This window comes from Lactuca saligna, chromosome 4, assembly GCF_052625555.1.
Source record: "Lactuca saligna cultivar CGN05327 chromosome 4, ASM5262555v1, whole genome shotgun sequence".
NCBI classification, from domain to species: Eukaryota; Viridiplantae; Streptophyta; class Magnoliopsida; order Asterales; family Asteraceae; genus Lactuca; species Lactuca saligna.
The window spans coordinates 281,305,222-281,325,681 of record NC_136420.1 but is presented as its reverse complement, the minus strand read 5'-3'; the positions used below and the strand labels follow the sequence as shown (position 1 = coordinate 281,325,681).

The 20,460-nt window shown below is 39.5% G+C and overlaps 1 protein-coding gene across 1 annotated transcript; it reads left to right on the top strand.

Annotated features, from left to right (window-relative positions):
- The first annotated feature begins 421 nt into the window (after positions 1-421).
- Positions 422-4,546, top strand: LOC145043674 (TIM-barrel signal transduction protein). The gene is made up of 9 exons (XM_078992397.1): positions 422-829; positions 948-1,604; positions 1,695-1,901; positions 2,110-2,325; positions 2,498-2,711; positions 2,801-3,048; positions 3,266-3,444; positions 3,638-3,891; positions 4,262-4,546. The coding sequence occupies exons 1-9, from the start codon at positions 698-700 to the stop codon at positions 4,411-4,413; spliced, it is 2,259 nt and encodes a 752-aa protein (XP_078848523.1). The 5' UTR covers positions 422-697; the 3' UTR covers positions 4,414-4,546.
- Positions 4,547-20,460: the final 15,914 nt, after the last annotated feature.

The window sequence follows — 20,460 nt, the reverse complement described above, 5'->3', positions numbered from 1 at the left end:
TGAAACTTCAACTTAGAGCGAAGTCTGTCAGTATAACTCTTCAGTCGACTCTGAGTTGTCTGTAACATTTGTCTGATATGTTGAATAAGTTTTATCATCTAAAGGACTACCTCAGTCTTTCCTATTACTCTGTGACCGACCTCCCTCAGTAGACTGAGATACAATACTTCCTCTCGTAAAAAAAAAAAACTCAAATAGCAGCGCACCAATACTAGAATGGTAACTATTGTTTTAAGAAAATTCAATCAAGAAGATGTGTCCCAATTTTCACCAAAATCTATGATAGTGACTCTCAAAATATCCTTAGCCCAAAAAAAAAAATAGGGGCCATGGCCCCCTTTAACCCCTTTAGGCTTAAGGGTTTGATTTAAAATATTATCATTGAATAAATGAATAATAACCAAATAATTCGTTGGATCAAAATTAGACGTGACACGGAAGTCGGCGACTCCGTGAACACATGACATGTATGTGGTTTTGGCTCGATAACATTTATGGTGAAATGTCAGCTTCATCGAATCCCTTAGCCACCCTGCTGCAACATCTCTACTCATCTAGTCATCTGATATGATTCTTGAAATCCCACCAACAATCTGATATGATTCTTAAAATCCCACCAACAATCGCAGCTTAAATTCCAATCCCCTCGATTTATAAATCTGCTGTAGCTCTATTTTTCTTCAAGTAGTGAAAAATCATGGGAAATCTCAAGGATTTTCTTCAAGTTTTCTGCATTGGAACAGCTGATACGAAGCTTGATGAACTGCTATTTCTCTCAGAGTCCGTCCGATCCAATCTCAAGAACTTTTCCTCTGCTTCTTCCTTGAAGGTACATTCTTCAATTGATTATTCATCTGCAATTTCAAGTAACTAATGCATATCCTAATCGAATTTGTTTAATGCTTCATTAAAATCTCTAATTTTGGAATACTTATCGACATGTACAGGTACAAGTCGTAGTTATAGATGTGTCAGTCGGATCAAAAGAGATAAACACCTTCAAGGATTTCAAGTTTGTGTCCAGAAACGAACTTCTCTCTAGCTACTCCGAATCCGAAAATCAACCAGAAACTCAAATTCCAGAATCCAGATCCGAAGCCCTAGCAATCATGAACAAAGCACTAACTCATTACCTTACGAAATCCCACCACCGCGGTTCTCTTTCCGGCGTGGTGGGGCTTGGCGGCAGTGGCGGCACATCAATGATATCATCAGCTTTCCGATCACTTCCACTTGGACTACCCAAGATCATTATATCAACTGTAGCAAGTGGTCAAACTGAAGGGTATATCGGGACATCAGATTTGATTTTGTTTCCATCAGTTGTGGATATCTGTGGGATTAATAATGTGAGTCGAGTTATCTTATCTAACGCCGGTGCTGCTTTTTCCGGGATGGTTTCTGGTCGACTCATGAGTTTGAAAGAATCCTCTTCTGGTAATGACAAATTTACCCTTGGTCTAACCATGTTTGGGGTTACAACTCCATGTGTAAATGCTGTGAAAGAAAGATTGAATAAGGAAGGTTATGAGACTCTGGTTTTTCATGCAACTGGAGTTGGAGGGAGAGCTATGGAGGATTTGGTTAGAGGAGGATTTATACAGGTGATTCTTGAAAACTTTATATTACATTTTGAAATTCTAGATTGGAATTTGGAACTACTCAGGGGCTTATAAAATTCTTACTTTTGCAAGGGTGTTTTGGACATTACAACAACAGAAGTTGCAGATCACATAGTTGGAGGTGTTATGGCTTGTGAAGAATCAAGATTTGATGCAATAATCGAAAAGAAAATTCCTTTTGTTTTGAGTGTAGGAGCTTTAGATATGGTGAACTTTGGTCCTAAGAACACCATACCTATGAATTTTCAACAGAGGAAAATATATGAACACAATGAACAGGTATTTATAATCTATCTATCACAGTGGCATGTTCGTAAATAGTCAGGAGTTATTGTTCATGGAAAAGTCTCCTTTTCTTGACTTTTCCCTTTTCTTTATTAAGTCGTTACTTCTGCATTACTAAATCAAAATGAAACACAGATGTAATGTATATTCATTAGGTGGAATAGAAATTCAAATATGACAAAAATACCCTCATTGTGTACAGGTGTCATTGATGCGAACCACTGTGGAGGAAAACAAGAAATTTGCTGCTTTTATTGCACGAAAATTGAATAAATCGACTTCAAAAATACGAGTTTGCTTACCAGAAATAGGAATCTCTGCTTTAGATGCCCCTGGAAAGCCTTTCTATGATACAAATGCTACTGGTGCTCTTATAGAAGAATTAAAGAGACTTATTGAAACTACAGAAGATAGGAAGGTTAGTTTCGTAATTAATCAAAAGTCAAAACTATGTTCCCATTTATGAAACTCTAAAAGCAAAGGTACTATTTATTCTTCTACTTAATGGACTTAACATGGACATGACCGAATGGGTGATGTTGTCTAGTATGGATAAAGTCCAAAATGACCATTTTACCCTTAATGCACAGGTGAAAGTCTACCAATATCACATCAATGACACCGAGTTTGCAAAAGCTTTAGTTGACTCGTTTTTGGAGATACATAAGAAGCCTAATGTTTCTACTCAAAAACAAAAAGTTATTGAACATGATCAACAACCCCTTCAAGAATTCCCAAAAATACCCTCCACAAGTTACGAAACCATTTCTTACAACTTAACCGACTTCCCTAACGCAAAGCCAGGTTACATATTTTATTAAATAAATTAAATTAAATGTAATACTAATAAATCGTTATTATCTTGTTGATTAAATTGTTGTGTTGTGTAATAGAAACATTGAAAAGGACTAGGGAAGTGTTGGAGAAGTTGAGAGAAGAAATTCGGGCAGGAAAACCGATAATTGGGGCAGGGGCAGGGACAGGAATTTCTGCAAAATTTGAAGAGGCGGGCGGTGTCGATTTGATTGTGGTGTACAATTCCGGGCGGTTTCGGATGGCGGGCAGGGGTTCATTGGCGGGGTTGTTACCGTTTGGTGATGCGAATGCTATTGTGGTTGAGATGGCTAATGAAGTATTACCGGTGAGTAAACTTTTTGGTATGCAGGAATGGAATCATGTATTCCGATGTAGGAATGGAATGAATCTTGTGATTCCTTGGCTCATTCCATTCCCACATCATTTCATTCCATTCAACCAAAAACACTCTTTTTTATTCAATCATGTAATAGGACCTTCTAATTTTTTTTTTCTCTTTTGCATCTTGACATCGGAATCGGAATCGGAATTGGAATCTGTAGGTGGTGAAAGAAGTAGCTGTTCTTGCTGGAGTATGTGGGACCGATCCATTCCGTAGAATGGATCACTTTCTTAAACAATTGGAATCAATTGGATTTTGTGGAGTCCAAAACTTTCCAACTGTTGGACTCTTTGATGGTAATTTCAGACAAAATCTTGAAGAAACCGGAATGGGATACAGGTTGATCTTCTTTTTCTATCAAAATTTTAAAAAAATACTAAAAAAAAAATAGCAACATACTTTGATTCACCTATTTATCACAAATCCTACTTTCATTTCCTTTCAATTACAACATCATATGATTAGATGAAAGTATGTTGCTATTTCTTGTATTTATTATCCCTATTGAACTTGCATTTGCCTTTGGTTTTAGCTTGGAGGTGGAGATGATAAACAAAGCTCATAAAATGGGGTTATTAACAACACCATATTCTTTTAATGAAAACGAGGCGATTGAAATGACGAAAGCTGGCGCTGACATCATCGTAGCACATATGGGGCTCACGACTTCCGGTTCGATCGGAGCGAAGACAGCTGTCACATTGGACGAAAGCGTAATCCGCGTACAAGCTATCGCAGACGCCGCTCATAAAATCAATCCCGATGCAATTGTACTATGCCATGGAGGTACTACGACAGTACTACCCCTTTTTAGCAGATATCTGCTTTTGTTACATTGGACTGGATTGGACAGGACAGGACAAAACAAACTTTCTGGGACTATTTTTTAAGCAAATATCTACTTTTGTTACACTGGACATGACATGACAGATTTTCTAGGACTATTTTTTTTATAAGGACAAGGAGGAGGGTATTCACGTCTTTTGAGAGTGAGTCTCTGTCTCACCTTTTTGGGTAAGACAGAAAGTTACAGCTTTTGTCTCATCAACATTAATCTAAGTCTCAGTCCAATAACACAGATATAGTGAATCTTGAAAATAATGTATGAAGAACAATATTTTATTTTGGATATAATTTTAATAATGTGGTTTTATAGGTCCGATATCGGGTCCATTGGAAGCGGAATTTGTATTGAAAAATACGAATGGAGTTCATGGATTTTATGGTGCATCAAGTTTGGAAAGATTACCCGTTGAACAGGCTATAAAAGGAACCGTTCAACAATATAAATCGATATCTTTATCGTAGAAAAGCACTTGTAGCTTGTATAAGCAATGTTTTATATTTTTTTTTGTTGTGTATGTGGGAAAAAATTAGTTCAAAGTTTTATAGATGTAAAAATGTTTTATAATTACATATTAGAATAAAAATATATTTACCACATTAATGAGATACTTGTATGTTGTTATTAGTTAATTACGAGTGGATGAGTTATCTAGACATTTCATGTAATATATAATAATATAGTACGAAATTTGTCAAATCAATTTGAAATCTGAAGCAATAGTTCGAGTCTAGTAACAAGTAAATTTGCACAAGTGTTGCACTCCTTTTGGTCCTAAATCGATACTTTTCCATTTCTTCTTACCTCTTTTATTCACAAACTTGATTTTTTTTCCTCCAATTATTGACCATGTTCCACCAAGTTAGCATTTGCAAAATTAGGGACGTACCCATTCTTTTGTGTTAACTTGTTATTCTTCTCGATATGGAGTGTTACAATGAGTTCATGGACAATCATTTCTTTTCATTTGTGCTTCAAATAAATCTTGATATCTAAATATGCCGCTGGTAGTTTCTCAATGATAACAACACCTAGAAAGGTTTCACTTAACACATACCCCAGACATGGATGTTGTGTTAGAGAACTGTAGAAAACATGTTTTTTTCTAAAGCTACACAACTATTTTAGTAAAGACGACAACTAATTAAACACAAACTTTTTCCTTGTTTGTTTTTGTACAACATTTGTGTTGGTGATTTTAATGTCATCATGTCATTTAAGTAACTGGAACCAACATGTGAGCTAAGGGGCTTCATGATTTGTACTTTAATATATGTACGGGGTTGTGCGGAGTGCACGCATGTATAAAATCGAGTTAGAAGCTGGGTCGACGACTAATCGAGCGTCCGGGGGCAGCACCCCTAGCGGGGTCCAAGGGGCAGATCCCCTGGCTGGGGTCTCGTCAATGAAACCCTAATCGTGTTTAATATATATGGGAACATAATGGAAAATTCAATTTCTTGATGGTGATTATGATAAAACTAACGAAACGCATTAGTTTTTGGTAACCCTAAATCCTCATTAAATCCGGATTGACATTACTTGCTTCCAAAGCAACTAATGACGACCCAACCCTAATGAAACCCTAATCATGTTTAATATATAAAGAGCTCTTCCTCTCCAGAAGAGGGTTACGATCTTAAGCTCTCGTTTTCATCATACTTTCACAGAATCATCTAGCATATTGGTTTACGTTTTCTGTGCCTAGAAATATAAGTGTCCACTTGGATTATCCTAGGCTGAATTTCTTGTAACACAGACATAAGGTAGAAATATCAGTTCGGAAAGTGATATCACAATCCAAGTTGGTATCCAGATCTCCATCACAAACCCTAAATTTTCCAACAATCTGTTTGTCATAGTTATCTTAGAACAAATTCATCAACTATCGTTTGTTTGTTTTCCATGATTCAACCACGAAGAAAACTTTTCCATGATACCTCACTAAGGTCTCATTTGATAATTCATGTCTGGAAAAGTGTTGTTTGGAAAAAATTTCTGATTGCGAAAGAAATCATGTTGTTTGATTGTATATCTGATTGAATGTGTTGAATGATGGAAAATAATCATATTACCCTGTTGTTCTATACTGTGATGGATGAAGTTGTTGAATAATTATTAAAAAAATACAATTGTCATGCAAAATCAAATTACACGATAATAATAAAAAAAAAAATTCAACATGTATCTTCTTTTTTATGTAATTCAAGATTACTGATAAAAATAAAAATAATAAAAAAGTTCTACAACTAAAATAAAACATAAAAACATGTCGACTTTTTTGTTACAAATTAACAGAGAGAAAGGGCATCGATGGAGTAGGAAAAAAGTGGATGAAAAGCGTGTCTTTTTTTTTTGGTTAAATTCAACCCATAAAAGACATGGTTTTTGGGATTTTGGGGAATTTTTGGGAAAGACCCATTTTTGTGAAAATTAAACAGTCTTTCAGACCCATTCAGCCAGAAATATTTGTTTGGACCTGGAAAGATGTCTATCAAGCAGGACCTAAATCTAGGCTACACATCACCCTCGTAAGTAGATCAATCAGTATAATGATATGGAATAATTGATAAATCTTATTTATAGGTTCGTAATAATGATAATGAACTTAAACATAAGTTACACTTAAAGTAAAATGAGTGCAGCTTAACTTACAGAAATATCTAACGAAATTTGGGAAATTCGCGGGAAGAACTCTGAACCGAAAGCTTCTATTTGTTGGGCTCTCAGATTCCCTAAAAATGAATTATCAAATGAGACCTTAAGAACTAGAGAATTTCAGAGCTAAGAAGTGGAAATTTTTAAAGAAAGTGTTATGAGGTGTGATGAGAAATGAAGAGCATTGAAAGGTATTTATTGACTAAGTTTGGGGAGGCACATCACGCCCTAGGTAAGTAAGCCCGACTCCTCCACCGAAAATGTGGCATGTGGCACATTACTATTAGGTCACGTCATAGGTGGTAGGTATGTGTCCACATTTCAAAAATTCATATCTCACTCATACGAGATCCGTTTACATTCTTTATATCCACACGTAGATATTTCTGAGTACTACAACTTTCATTTAAACGTCATCGGCTAATTATCATCCAATTTTAGATTTAATAGTATATGAAGTTACACTACAAAAGAGCACGTAAAATTCACAACTTCTTTATACGGATTCCGCTCTCAACTGTCTTTATATCGACGAACTCCTAATCGCAAGATCTTTGACTCTCGTTTAGATTGTTTTGCCTAACAATCAACCAATTTTAATTTTGATTTCTGTATTTACACAGCCGCGCCGAAATTTTAAAAAATCATAACTTCCTCATATTAAGTCGGATTTAAGCGCTCTCTATATTCATACTCTCGCTTTTACAATTACTATGAATTTCGTTTATATTACTTAGGTTAATAAGCAATCTATCTCCGACTCACTAGTTACTTTGTCGTATAGGATTAAACGTGAAACTTCAAATGATCATAACTTCTTCATATGGTGTTAGATTTTGGCATTATTTATATGTATGAAATCACCATCACGACTACTACAACTTTCATCAAGGCTATTTAACCTAATTAATACTTTATTTTTAGTATTTATTTTGGCTCTAATTATTATGTTATTTTATAAACATTATATACACATAAATCACATAAACTTAAATAATTCTTTTTTATTTATTCATGAATGATTACAATTGTTGACTGACATAAATAATTATGCCTAATAGAAATACAACTATCACATAATAAATATCCTGCATGGTATCCTTTTCAAGAATGTAGAAATGGAGAAGATAACTACGGATTCCTCACCTTTGAAAGACATTTAAGACTTCAATCTCACCTCAATCAAGCATCAATTCACTTCTGACTTTAGAAATCGCCACCTTCACTTCGTTTCTCTCCCAAATTGTCATTAGATTCCAAATGAAGAGGGAAAAAGAGAGCTAGTTTCATATCTTTGGTCCATTTACACATTAACGCCTCAAGTTCTTATTTTCTCACAAAGATCACCAATTAACTTAGAGATCTTACTAGAAACTTAATTTTAATTTTTTTATAAATAACCCTTCACCACCATTTTAAATGACTTTTCTAGCCCCTCTTACCAAATATACAATTGTAGTCCCTTTTCCATACTTTTCAAAATGGGCATTCATCCATATTTCTAACTTAGGAACTTTAACTTATGTTTCTAAGTGTTAGCTTACTTTAATTAAATCCAAAATACATAGTTTATTTAATTTTAATCCAAGTCAAGCTCACGTTTTTCTATTTTGGCACAAATAGTCCCTCAATACAAAAAATTTAATCTTTAGATTCATCCATATTTATTCTTTTCTTTGTCCTTTAAACTTTAGATTTTCCATCAAAAAGTTATTTAATTATTTCATGTGATTTATTTTGAATTATTTTTATTTTGCTTTATTTTTGAAAATTTAATATTCTCTACTAAAACTAGATATACACGTCTAAGCCCAAAATGAGGATGTTACACCGTGATTTGTGGTTGTAAAATCAAATTACCAAAGATATTCAAAAACATTGCACTCATAAGTCAATTTTTCATATAAGGTGTCGACTATTGAAAATATTCTGATCCTTATAAGGCAATCTCTATAACGTCAAACATACCATGAAAAACAAGCAAGTTGTTGCCGTGTAGTGATTATCATGTTAGCCTTAGATATCAAGGGTTTGTAGTCCATCGCTATCAGGTGTTTGTGGAAAGATGTTCATGAGCCAAATGTTGAGGGTTCAAGGTGTTGGAGAGGAAATGAGTAGTTTAGGAGTAGTGTAGGGAGTGTATTGTGTCTTCCACTTATATATATATATATATATATATATATATATATATATATATATATATATATATATATATATATATATATATATATATATATATATATATATATATATATATATATATATATATATATATATATGGGAAAAGTGAATATAGGCTTAGGTTATTATATTCAAAGTAATTATTGTGTTATTGTATGTATAAATACGGGTCAATCATTTTACTTATTTTAAGAAAATGATTAATACATATTACTGAATTCAATATAATTGAAAAATACCATCTAATTTAACTAGAAGGGTATTTTAGTCAATTAATATGAATTTAATAAATGAAATTATGCATATTCTAAGGGATTATAGATTCTATTAATTTTAAAAATCTGATTTTACGAATTATAAGGTTTTTAATTCGGATATTCTGACAGAATATGTTTGAGTATGTTCAAAAATAAAAATATTCTAGAACCATAAAATAATAAAAATATTCTTGAAAATATTTCTTGATCATGAATTTAAAAATTTCTTGTAGAATAATAAAATTCTCGAACCATCAATTGAAGAATTAAAACAAAAATTACATTAATTCTTATAGAATACATGTAACAATTGCTAAGAATTATATTTGTTGTTAAAGAATAAAACTAAAAAAACTTTCAAATATCGAAAAAAACATCAAAATCTAACAAATACTCTAATACATTCTGAAACGACCCAAAAATCACGACCAAAAAAAATTTCTTTAAAAGCATTACTAGAATCATATTTATAAAAACTGTATCATAAGTCATAACATAAATTCTCGAGTATTAATTCAAAACATAATATCATTATCAGAGTCAAACATTCCCAGGCTAACTGACTATGGTGTGTGCACTGCAATCTCCCGGGGCTCCTCTTTTGAAAACTGAGTACCTGAAACCAAAACTGAAAACTGTAAGCACGAAGCTTAGTGAGCTCCCCCAATCTAACACATACCATACAACAACATATAAAGCACATACTGGTCCTTGCCCACTGCATCGGACCAATGTCCGGACTAACTGGGGCCTTGCCCCTACATCGGACCGAAGTCCGGAAACTGACTGGGACCTTGTCCCCTGCATCGGACCGAAGTCCGGACTAACTAGGGCCTTGCCCCCTGCATCGGACCGAAGTCCGGAAACTGATTGGGACCTTGTCCCCTGCATCGGACCGAAGTCCGGGCTAACTGGGGCCTTGCCCCCTGCATCATACCGAAGTCCGGAAACGGACTGGGACCTTGTCCCCTGCATCGGACCGAAGTCCGGGCTAATTGACTGAACATAGCATAGCATAACATATCAACTAGCATGAACACATATACTGCATACTACGTCGGGCCATAGCCCGGAACACATAACACATAACACATAACACATAAAACATAGCACATAAATCCTGTCTGAGCCACGAAGGCATCAAACATACTAACTACTGCATCGGACCGAAGTCCGGAAACTACTGCTAACTGAACGGGCCGGCATTGTGGCCTTAGACCCGTCCCTACTGGAAGGAAACTCACCTGAGACTGCTGAACTAATGTTGCTAATCCTCTTGACTGCTACTTGACCTCTGACTCCGAACTGCTGCTCCACTAACTCTTCGAGCTTCAAAAGCCAATAAAACACTTAGTCCAACTGACCTCCAAAGGTCACTAGGTCAACTCTGGTCAAGGTCAAAATCCTTGTCAAATTCAACCTTTCGGGTCAACCCTACTCGCCGAGTCTATCTACTGACTCGCCGAGTTCATATGCTCTGGGTCTTTCTTATTCGCGACTCGACTCGCCGAGTCAATCCATGACTTGCCGAGTCCAACTAGGTCCAAGTCCTGTCCTGTCCAACTCGCTGAGTCATCACCCAACTCACTGATTCGAGTCTCAACTCGAAGGGTTTAGGGTTTCGCGATCTAACTCGCCGAGTCCAAGCACAGACTTGTCGAGTCCTAGACAATCTTCAACCAACTCGTCGAGTTGCTCATCCAACTCGCTGAGTCCATGCCTAACTTCATCCGACTCGATGAGTTGTTCATCCTACTCGTCGAGTTCCTCCTTATCTTCAAGCTACTCGCCGAGTCCACTCGAAGGACTCGCCGAGTCTATCCAGTCCTCAATCCATGCAGTGGCTTTTCGAGCCAAACAGAGTTTCCAACTCATAGATCCATACTTCCAGGGACTATTCCCCACGTAAAGTGGCAAACTTTACGTGTAGATTAAGAGATCTAGGCTCAAAACACCCTAAACTCGGGTTTATGCCAAACATACTTCTTCAACATACCAAGGGCTTATACTTTAGGGGATTCAAGACCCAAAACAAACATGGATCTGAGGTAGCAACCTCAGATCTGAACCTCCAACTCGGATTGGTTACATATCATACTAAAAATGACCAAAACTCACATATAAGAATAGATCTAGTTGCAAAGGGAGTCCAAGCAACAGCTTATTACCTCCAACTGGTCTGAAATGTCTTCTCAATCTCGGATCTACAGTCCCTTCTTGCACCTCCAAGGCTTTTCTTCCTTCTCCAAGCTTTAGTGCACTCTACAAGGCAAGATCTAGCTCAAAAACGGATATGGCGGCTACAGTTTGGTGTTCTGGGGTAGAGAGGCAGTAAAGGAACCCTAGGAAGGAGAATGAGATGCTTAAATAGGCTCCAAGTTCCGGATTTAGGGTTTTCCTCGTTCAGACCCAACTCGTCGAGTCTCCTTGGCCGACTCGCCGAGTCGGTCGCTTTCACCACAACCCGGATCCCGCTCGGACTCGCCGAGTCCCTCCATGGACTCGCCGAGTCCCTCCATGGACTCGCCGAGTCTCCCCTAAACTTGAGGTTTTCTTTCTTTTCTTGGCTCTCCAAACTTTGGGGTGTTACAACTCTCCCCCACTTAAACTAAACTTCATCCTCGAAGTTTGCTACGATTAACTGCCTTCGAACTGCCTCCAACTCTCGGTCTGGAAAATCTAACGCCCTTTTGTCCATCACTCCAGCCACTCACCTTGCCGATCATTATCGTTGGTACATACTGAATCCTTCTCCTTTCCATAATTTTATTAGCGTTACTTCCTCTGACTGGCAATTCTGTACCCCTCATCCACCTACTGGATGCACTGAGACCACTTTGGTCCAACTAATCTACCGATGTCCGAGTTACCGGACTCCCACCGGTCACTATACTCCATCGCAATCTCCTAGTCGCTTCCAGCAACTCCTGAAAATACTTCGACTATCTATAACTGTTCCATCCATTCTTCCGCTCATACTGAAACAATGTTGCTGGAAATAGCTTTCTTATATCCCATCTGATTACTCAACTCCTACTAACTCAAGCCTTCCATCCTGAAAGAAAAGCTACCTGCCTAGCTATCTTTACATATCACTATACTCGGCCAAAGGCTCAGCTGATCCTACTGAGAGAGACTCGCCATTTCCAAATCAACCAACTATACCGTCAACACTTGCATTCCAACGCAAATACAATACTGACCCAAAACCCTGAAACCTTCCAAACACTGAATTGTCTGCAATACTGAACCTGCCTGAAACACTAAACTGCCTGAAACGCTGATCTGGCTGAAACACTGAGCTGCCTGAAACACTGAACTGGCTGAAACACTGAGCTGCCTGAAACACTAAACTAGCTGAAACACTGAGCTGCCTGAAACACTAAACTCAACCCAACCGTGGAGTCAAGGGACCCGCACTTAGTCGCTTCCACGACTTCTGAATGAAATCTTCCTCTAGGACTAGTTTCCACTAGTTATCCTGTCACTGTGGCTCTAACAACCTTCTGATCCAACCGATCGGGTCCATACATCACATCCTGACATCATCCATTCCACGACTAATAACATGATGGCTCCCAGACTGACGGTAGCCCGCAACCTACCCGAACCCCAACGGTCCACTACTACTCTGATCTCATAACCGATGTGACGATCTATAGCCCAAATTGTTGTCTTAGCCATGACTGATCCATTTGGGAAATCCGAAATCTAACCCGTGGATTCCCATATCCTTACTGCTGCACTAGAACGGGTGGGAATTACTACGTTCCCGCGTTCAACAACGCGCTCATGCTGCTACCAATCTGATAAAAGCCACGGCTACACCCGCGGATTCACAACTCTCAAATACTATCTGGCTGCTAGTGAATGCTACGGCTACCCCCGCAGGCTTACAACACTACTACTACTATCCCGAGGACATCCTGACTATCCCTAGTCCCGCTCGTGAATCCTCATCCTGATTTCTCAAAACCAGCTCTCAGTCCTTGAATTACTGCATCATCCTCGACATCCTATATCCTTGATTGCTCAGCGCTTCGTCGAGGAATTCTCCGGCTTGGTTCCCAAACCAACCGTCTACTAATCCGGATACAAGAAGCTATTGTTGGGAAGTTTCCAACCTCCCAACTCCTGAATCCACACAATCCTGCATGCTGGCTCTACCACCGGCTACTAATACGAAGACATCTCCTGCTAGCCGTTCCTCCGGATCCTCATTCCGACTCACTTGAGCCTTTACAGGTGGTCCTCAAATCCTGGATTCCCAACCAGCTTCTAACCATCTCCATTACATGAACCCACTGCTGGGAAAAGTTCTCGAACTCTCAATTCTGAACTTCTCAATCCATCCATCACTGTGCTACTACCACTTCTTCTCAGAGGCCGCGCACTCATTCTAAGTGACTCTTATCCATGTATACCCGGAGGGTTCTCCCCCACTTCGATCCTGCTTACCCCTTGCTGCTTCACATTCAAAAGAGATCCCGACCTTTACTACCATTCCAAAACTTCTACTAGGGAACCCAAGCCCACCAGGTAGGAATTTGACCATTCCATCCAAACCACTATACACTCCAAACTAGCGAAACGAACCAGATCTCTCCCTACCATGCTACAGTTACTGCATCCTCCGAAACTTCTCCATATGAGCACATCCCCTAACTACCAACCAATTATCCGAGGTATGCAAATGGCATATGACATAATCACAAGCAAGCCACTCCATAACACAACACTTATACCACAATTGATGCAGAAACCATAACAATATAATCATAACATAAGCTGACAAAAACAAAGTTACATACCTCCATTACTCAGTGCTGCTCGAATCCCTGCTGAAATCTACCGGAGAAACTCGGCTCTGAGCCGTAGGCACCCTTGCCCGGCCTTGACAACCACTGACAGTACTTGAAGTTCCAAGGGCAGGAGCTGGCACCTGCCCTGCTGAATACAAACTCGGACAGTGGGCCTTCTTGTGGCCCCTCTGACTGCAATGGAAACACAACGGATCAAGTCCCTGGGCGATGGTAACAACACAGTCTCTGCTAAAATGACCAATCTGGCCGCACTTGAAACACCCAGCATCGCCACCACTTCTACGCCTACACACACCCATGTGCGTCCTTCCGCACTTCCCACATCGACTGTGGCTCTGATAGTTCCTCGTCCTCAAATCTGAACTCTTGGGCCTCTTACTCGAACCTGTGGCAACCTGAGTCTCATCCATTTTCCTTTTCCCTTCCGACTCCCTGCCCGACTCTCGCTCCTGCGTTACCCCAACGGCAACGTCTGCTGACTGAACAACAGATGTCTGGTCCTGAAGCCTTGCTATCAATCTATCAGTGATCCTCACGACCATGTCTGGCGGACCCTCGCGAATGGCTCGCGAAACTTCCTCAACTATCCAATCATGCAATGGTTTCTCTTGGAGATAGAATGCCCCACACACCCCTGCCCCCTGATAGCAGAAACTAGAAATGGGATCTCCCTCCCTGATGGATCCCTGAACTCCATAAGATTCGGGACCTAGACGAGCCCCAATCTGTCCTAAAACTAACCCAGCCCTAAAGGCCTCAAGATGACTGTCCATGAGCTCCACAATAGCCTCTCTAACTGAACCGAAAATCACTGGAGTCTGATCGATGATGTTGCGCATAATCTCTGCGGAAATGAAATCCCTCATCTGATCATCAAGCTGTCCGGCTCTAAAGCCCGAGCCAGACCCCTCCCCTGCACCTGAACTGCCAACTGATATCTCGCGCAACGTCACCATGCTGAAAATATAACAATCCCTGACCAATTACATACTACTGCTGAGGGATCTCTCACATACTCTACTAGTTCCTTGGTTTCGCCTCGGCCCCTCTTGAATCGAGTACGGATCCTCTGCTTTCAGTAGTATGGGCCCCTACTACCTTCCACATCTATCCGTACTTTCCTCAAGAGTTACCTCAACTCCACCAAGTCCCCTTTACTCTTCTACTGATCTCTGCTACTCTCATCCTAGGCTTGCCCTAGGGAACCTCTGACTCTTCCCAAACAGTCCTCAGCTGCTGAAGGCCTCCTTGTAATGCCAATTAGCCACCACCTGAATACCATCACACGTGATGAGGCTCGGATAATCCTTCGAGTAAAAGTCTCGTCCCTACAACGGTTGGACTCAGACAAGAGCTGCGCAGTAGGGCCAAATCTAGCACTCTTAGATTATCCAACCCTAATCACATGTGATGTGACGTATTCACCTAATGGCTAACTCCCATCACTCAGAGTCCCACAAAGCACAAAGCAAGCAGCATTCGGATAAAGGAAACATACTTAGGCAAAACAATTCTCATAACAAGAAACTGCACTAGCATACAATGCTAAGCTCATGCTATCAGGCATAACCTACACAGGCTATCCTACTACTGTCTACTCAGTACTAGCATGCAATTCTTATCAGCTGAAACACATAAAACAGGCACATAAGGCATCATCCTAGATCCTTAGTCTTATTCTAGCATGCTGTTCTACTGAAGCTGAAACTGATAATGATGATCATAACATAACTTGTATGGGTAAATTGGGAGTACTTACTTGAGCTCGGATGATTGCATGCACCACACCCTTTTCTCGTTTTCAAAACTCTTTTCTTTCTATGTTCTTTTTCCAAAACCCTTTTTCAAAAATGTTTTTCTTTTGAAAATCCTTTATTGTGTCCTTAGTTTGAGTTCAAATACACTCGAATGCATATCAGAATCCCTCAAACCAAGGCTCTGATACCAACTTGAAACGACCCAAAAATCACGACCAAAAAAAATTTCTTTAAAAGCATTACTAGAATCATATTTATAAAAACTGTATCATAAGTCATAACATAAATTCTCGAGTATTAATTCAAAACATAATATCATTATCAGAGTCAAACATTCCCAGGCTAACTGACTATGGTGTGTGCACTGCAATCTCCCCGAGCTCCTCTTTTGAAAACTGAGTACCTGAAACCAAAACTGAAAACTGTAAGCACGAAGCTTAGTGAGCTCCCCCAATCTAACACATACCATACAACAACATATAAAGCACATACTGGGCCTTGCCCACTGCATCGGACCAATGTCCGGACTAACTGGGGCCTTGCCCCCTACATCGGACCGAAGTCCGGAAACTGACTGGGACCTTGTCCCCTGCATCGGACCGAAGTCCGGACTAACTAGGGCCTTGCCCCCTGCATCGGACCGAAGTCCGGAAACTGACTGGGACCTTGTCCCCTGCATCGGACCGAAGTCCGAGCTAATTTGGGCCTTGCCCCCTGCATCGGACCGAAGTCCGGAAACTGACTGGGACCTTGTCCCCTGCATCGGACCGAAGTTCGGGCTAACTGACTGAACATAGCATAGCATAACATATCAACTAGCATGAACACATATACTGCATACTACATTGTGCCGTAGCCCGGAACACATAACACATAACACATAAAACATAGCACATAAATCCTGTCTAAGCCACGAAGGCATCAAACATACTAACTACTGCATCGGACCGAAGTCCGAAAACTACTGCTAACTGAACGGGCCGGCATTGTGGCCTTAGACCCGTCCCTACTGGAAGGAAACTCACCTGAGACTGCTGAACTGATGCTGCTAATCCTCTTGACTGCTACTTAACCTCTGACTCCGAACTGCTGCTCCACTAACTCTTCGAGCTTCAAAAGCCAATAAAACACTTAGTCCAACTGACCTCCAAAGGTCACTAGGTCAACTCTGGTCAAGGTCAAAATCCTGATCAAAGTCAACCTTCCGGGTCAACCCTACTTGCCGAGTCTATCTACTGACTCGCCGAGTTCATATGCTTTGGGTCTTTCTTATTCGCGACTCGACTCGCCGAGTCAATCCATGACTCGCCGAGTCCAACTAGGTCCAAGTCCTGTCCTATCCAACTCGCTGGGTCATCACCCGACTCACTGATTCGAGTCTCAACTCGAAGGGTTTAGGGTTTCGCGATCTGACTCGCCGAGTCCAAGAACAGACTCGTCGAGTCCTAGACAATCTTCAACCAACTCGTCGGGTTGCTCATCGAACTCGCCGAGTCCATGCCTAACTTCATCCGACTCGACGAGTTGTTCATCCTACTCGTCGAGTTCCTCCTCATCTTCAAGCTACTCGCCGAGTCCACTCGAAGGACTCGCCGAGTCTATCCAGTCCTCAATCCATGCCGTGGCTTTTCGAGCCAAACAGAGTTTCCAACTCATAGATCCATACTTCTAGGGACTATTCCCCACGTAAAGTGGCAAACTTTACGTGTATATTAAGAGATCTAAGCTCAAAACACCCTAAACTCGGGTTTATGGCAAACATACTTCTTCAACATACCAAGGGCTGATACTTTAGGGGATTCAAGACCCAAAACAAACATGGATCTGAGGTAGCAACCTCAGATCTGAACCTCCAACTCGGATTGGTTACATATCATACTAAAAATGACCAAAACTCACATATAAGAATAGATCTAGGTGCAAAGGGAGTCCAAGCAACAGCTTATTACCTCCAACTGGTCTGAAATGTCTTCTCAATCTCGGATCTACAGTCCCTTCTTGCACCTCCAAGGCTTTTCTTCCTTCTCCAAGCTTTAGTGCACTCTACAAGGCAAGATCTAGCTCAAAAACGGATATGGTGGCTAGGGTTTGGTGTTCTGGGGTAGAGAGGCAGTAAAGGAACCCTAGGAAGGAGAATGAGACGCTTAAATAGGCTCCAAGTTCCCGGATTTAGGGTTTTCCTCGTTCAGACCCAACTCGTCGAGTCTCCTTGGCCGACTCGCCGAGTCGGTCGCTTTCACCACAACCCGGATCCCGCTCGGACTTGCCGAGTCCCTCCATGGACTCGCCGAGTCTCCCCTAAACTTGAGGTTTTCTTTCTTTTCTTGGCTCTCCAAACTTTGGGGTGTTACACATTCTAAAAGAATAATGTTGCTAAGAGGCGTCGTTCAAATTTCGTGGTCCGTTCTTCGAGAATCAGCATCTGTAGAAACAAATCCAATGAATAAATTACTGAGAAAATATCTATATTGTAACGCCTGTGTTTCTGGGCTTCCCATTTTTACCAATGTAACAGTCTAGGTTAACCTTTGTAACCCGTTTTAAATAATATAAGTATATTATTTGAGTATTATGTGTTTTGTGCTTAATTGCTTAATTATGTGGTTTGATTAATTAAGAATAAAAACAAGCATCAAAATTTAAGTGTAAAATAAACTTGATATCTTTAGATAATGTTGTAGTAGTTGAAACAAGGTTTCCGAGGATATAAAGAATGCCGAAATCCGAGTTATAACGAAGAAGTTATGACCTGTCGAAGTTTCGCGACAGAACTAGCACGACACAACGCGACGTAAAAGTGAATTTACGTTAGAGCGATATTTAGCCTTAGCAATCTAAATGAAAGTCGTAGAATACGTTAAACCATGAGCGTGCATAAAAAGAACGCCCAAATCTGACTTCGTATGAGGAAGTTATGATTTTTCGAAGTTTCGACTTAACAATATGCAGCCCGAATGCTCGATTTGAGACCGAGCGGTTTTTAGCCGAAACAATCTAAATGAGAATTTAATATTTCATTAATTGTAGTAAAACGATAAAAAGATAGGCGAAAACGGACGTCGGATAAAGAAGTTATGATTTTATAACGGAGTTTTCCTGTCCCGGCCTACTAAAAATATATAATAAAAATAAATTCAAAATTAGCCGACGGAGTCTAAACGAAAGTTGTAGATCGTAGTCTCACCTACGCGTGGATATAAAGAACGTCAAAAACGGAGTTCGTATGAGGAAGATATGAATTTTTGAAGTTTATTAAATATTTTCGATATTTAATTTAAATATATATTGGCCGATATTATCCATGGGGGGAGTCAGCGACCTTATCGTCGTTACGCCCCGCATAACCTAAAATTACGCCCCGCGTAAATCGCAGATCCAACCCTTATAAAATGAAGTCGAGTGCAGCCGATTCAGTTGCTCATTTCTTCCCGTTTTCTCGCGTTTTTGCATCGTTTTTCATGGAAGAAATATCCCGAAGCCTCGATATAATTCCCGAGCCCCGAAGCAAGTCCCGAGATCCCGAAGATCCCGAGAAGTGCGGTTTCCAAGCCGAAGCTCTGCCCGCGAGGAGTCCGGTTTTTGTGAAGATCTTCCAGATCTGCTGAGGATTACTACTTCTGCAAGCCGTAGTGCTGTCCGATCATCTTCTGATCAAGTGAGTGTCTAGTTACTTTCTTCTAACGCATAATTATGAAGTATTTTATACGAAATATGTGTTATGTGTATAGTTTTGTTGTTATGTACATGAATGTATATTCACTCTCTTCAATCTCATAGATCTGATTTGTTTTCTATGAAATACGTGTTATGTGGGTATGCCTCATCTGTTATGTGAAATATGTATTGGATGAAAATGCTATACAGGTTTTAAACTATGTATAAAAATATATATTTTTATCTACTAATATGTTGGGTAGAACATGGGTAGATAGTTGGTGTGTAATAAACAGATGAGAGGCCTCGATGTTGTTGTTGTTGACCTAGTTATTTAACGGAGTATGGATAACGACCACAGACTCCTTCTAGACAGTCTCGTGGAACGCTAGCAGGTTCATAACCTATAGGTGTTGTGAACGATGTTTTACCGGTGTACTCTATCCCCCTCATGGTTGCCTTTAGGATATCTATTGTTGAGGAAACCCCTTAGCAGTAATGTCCGTCCCGATGAAAATCCTAGATTAGGTCCCTTGAGATAGATGTTGTTTTAGGGACGTAAAGTGAGGATAACGGGAATGGGTAATCGGGATAGTGATTGGTTGGTGAAATTAAATATAATTTATTTATTTTGGGTTGAAAACCCTAATGCTCACCAGGCTCCCAAGCCTGACCCACTCAGTTTTATTTGTATTACAGGAAGTGGCACAAGGGCGTAAGATGGATGAACCATCAAGTTGTTTTGTTTACAAGTCTGCATATGTATATATTTGTTGAATTACTTGTAATGTTATCGTTTATGCTTATTGATCTGTATCGGAACATGACACCCCGAGTTTTGATTATATAATGAAAAATACATTTCTTTTATGAAATGCTTTGGTAAACATTGTTTTATCATGTTTTGTTTTTGGGAACAAATTCCGCAACTCTTTCAAATCAAAAGGATTTACTCTAAAATTATTTTAGAAACATAAATGAAAATCGGTCTTTTCTGGCCGTGATTTTGGGGATGTCACATATATTCCATTCCAACATAATTGTAATTCGTAATTCCATTCTGATAGAATTGGAATTCATTTACCAATAATTATATTAATTCGGGGAATTCTATCAGAATATGTTCATGATTATCATAAAAAACATTATTTTTTGATAGAATACTATAAACAAAGAAATAC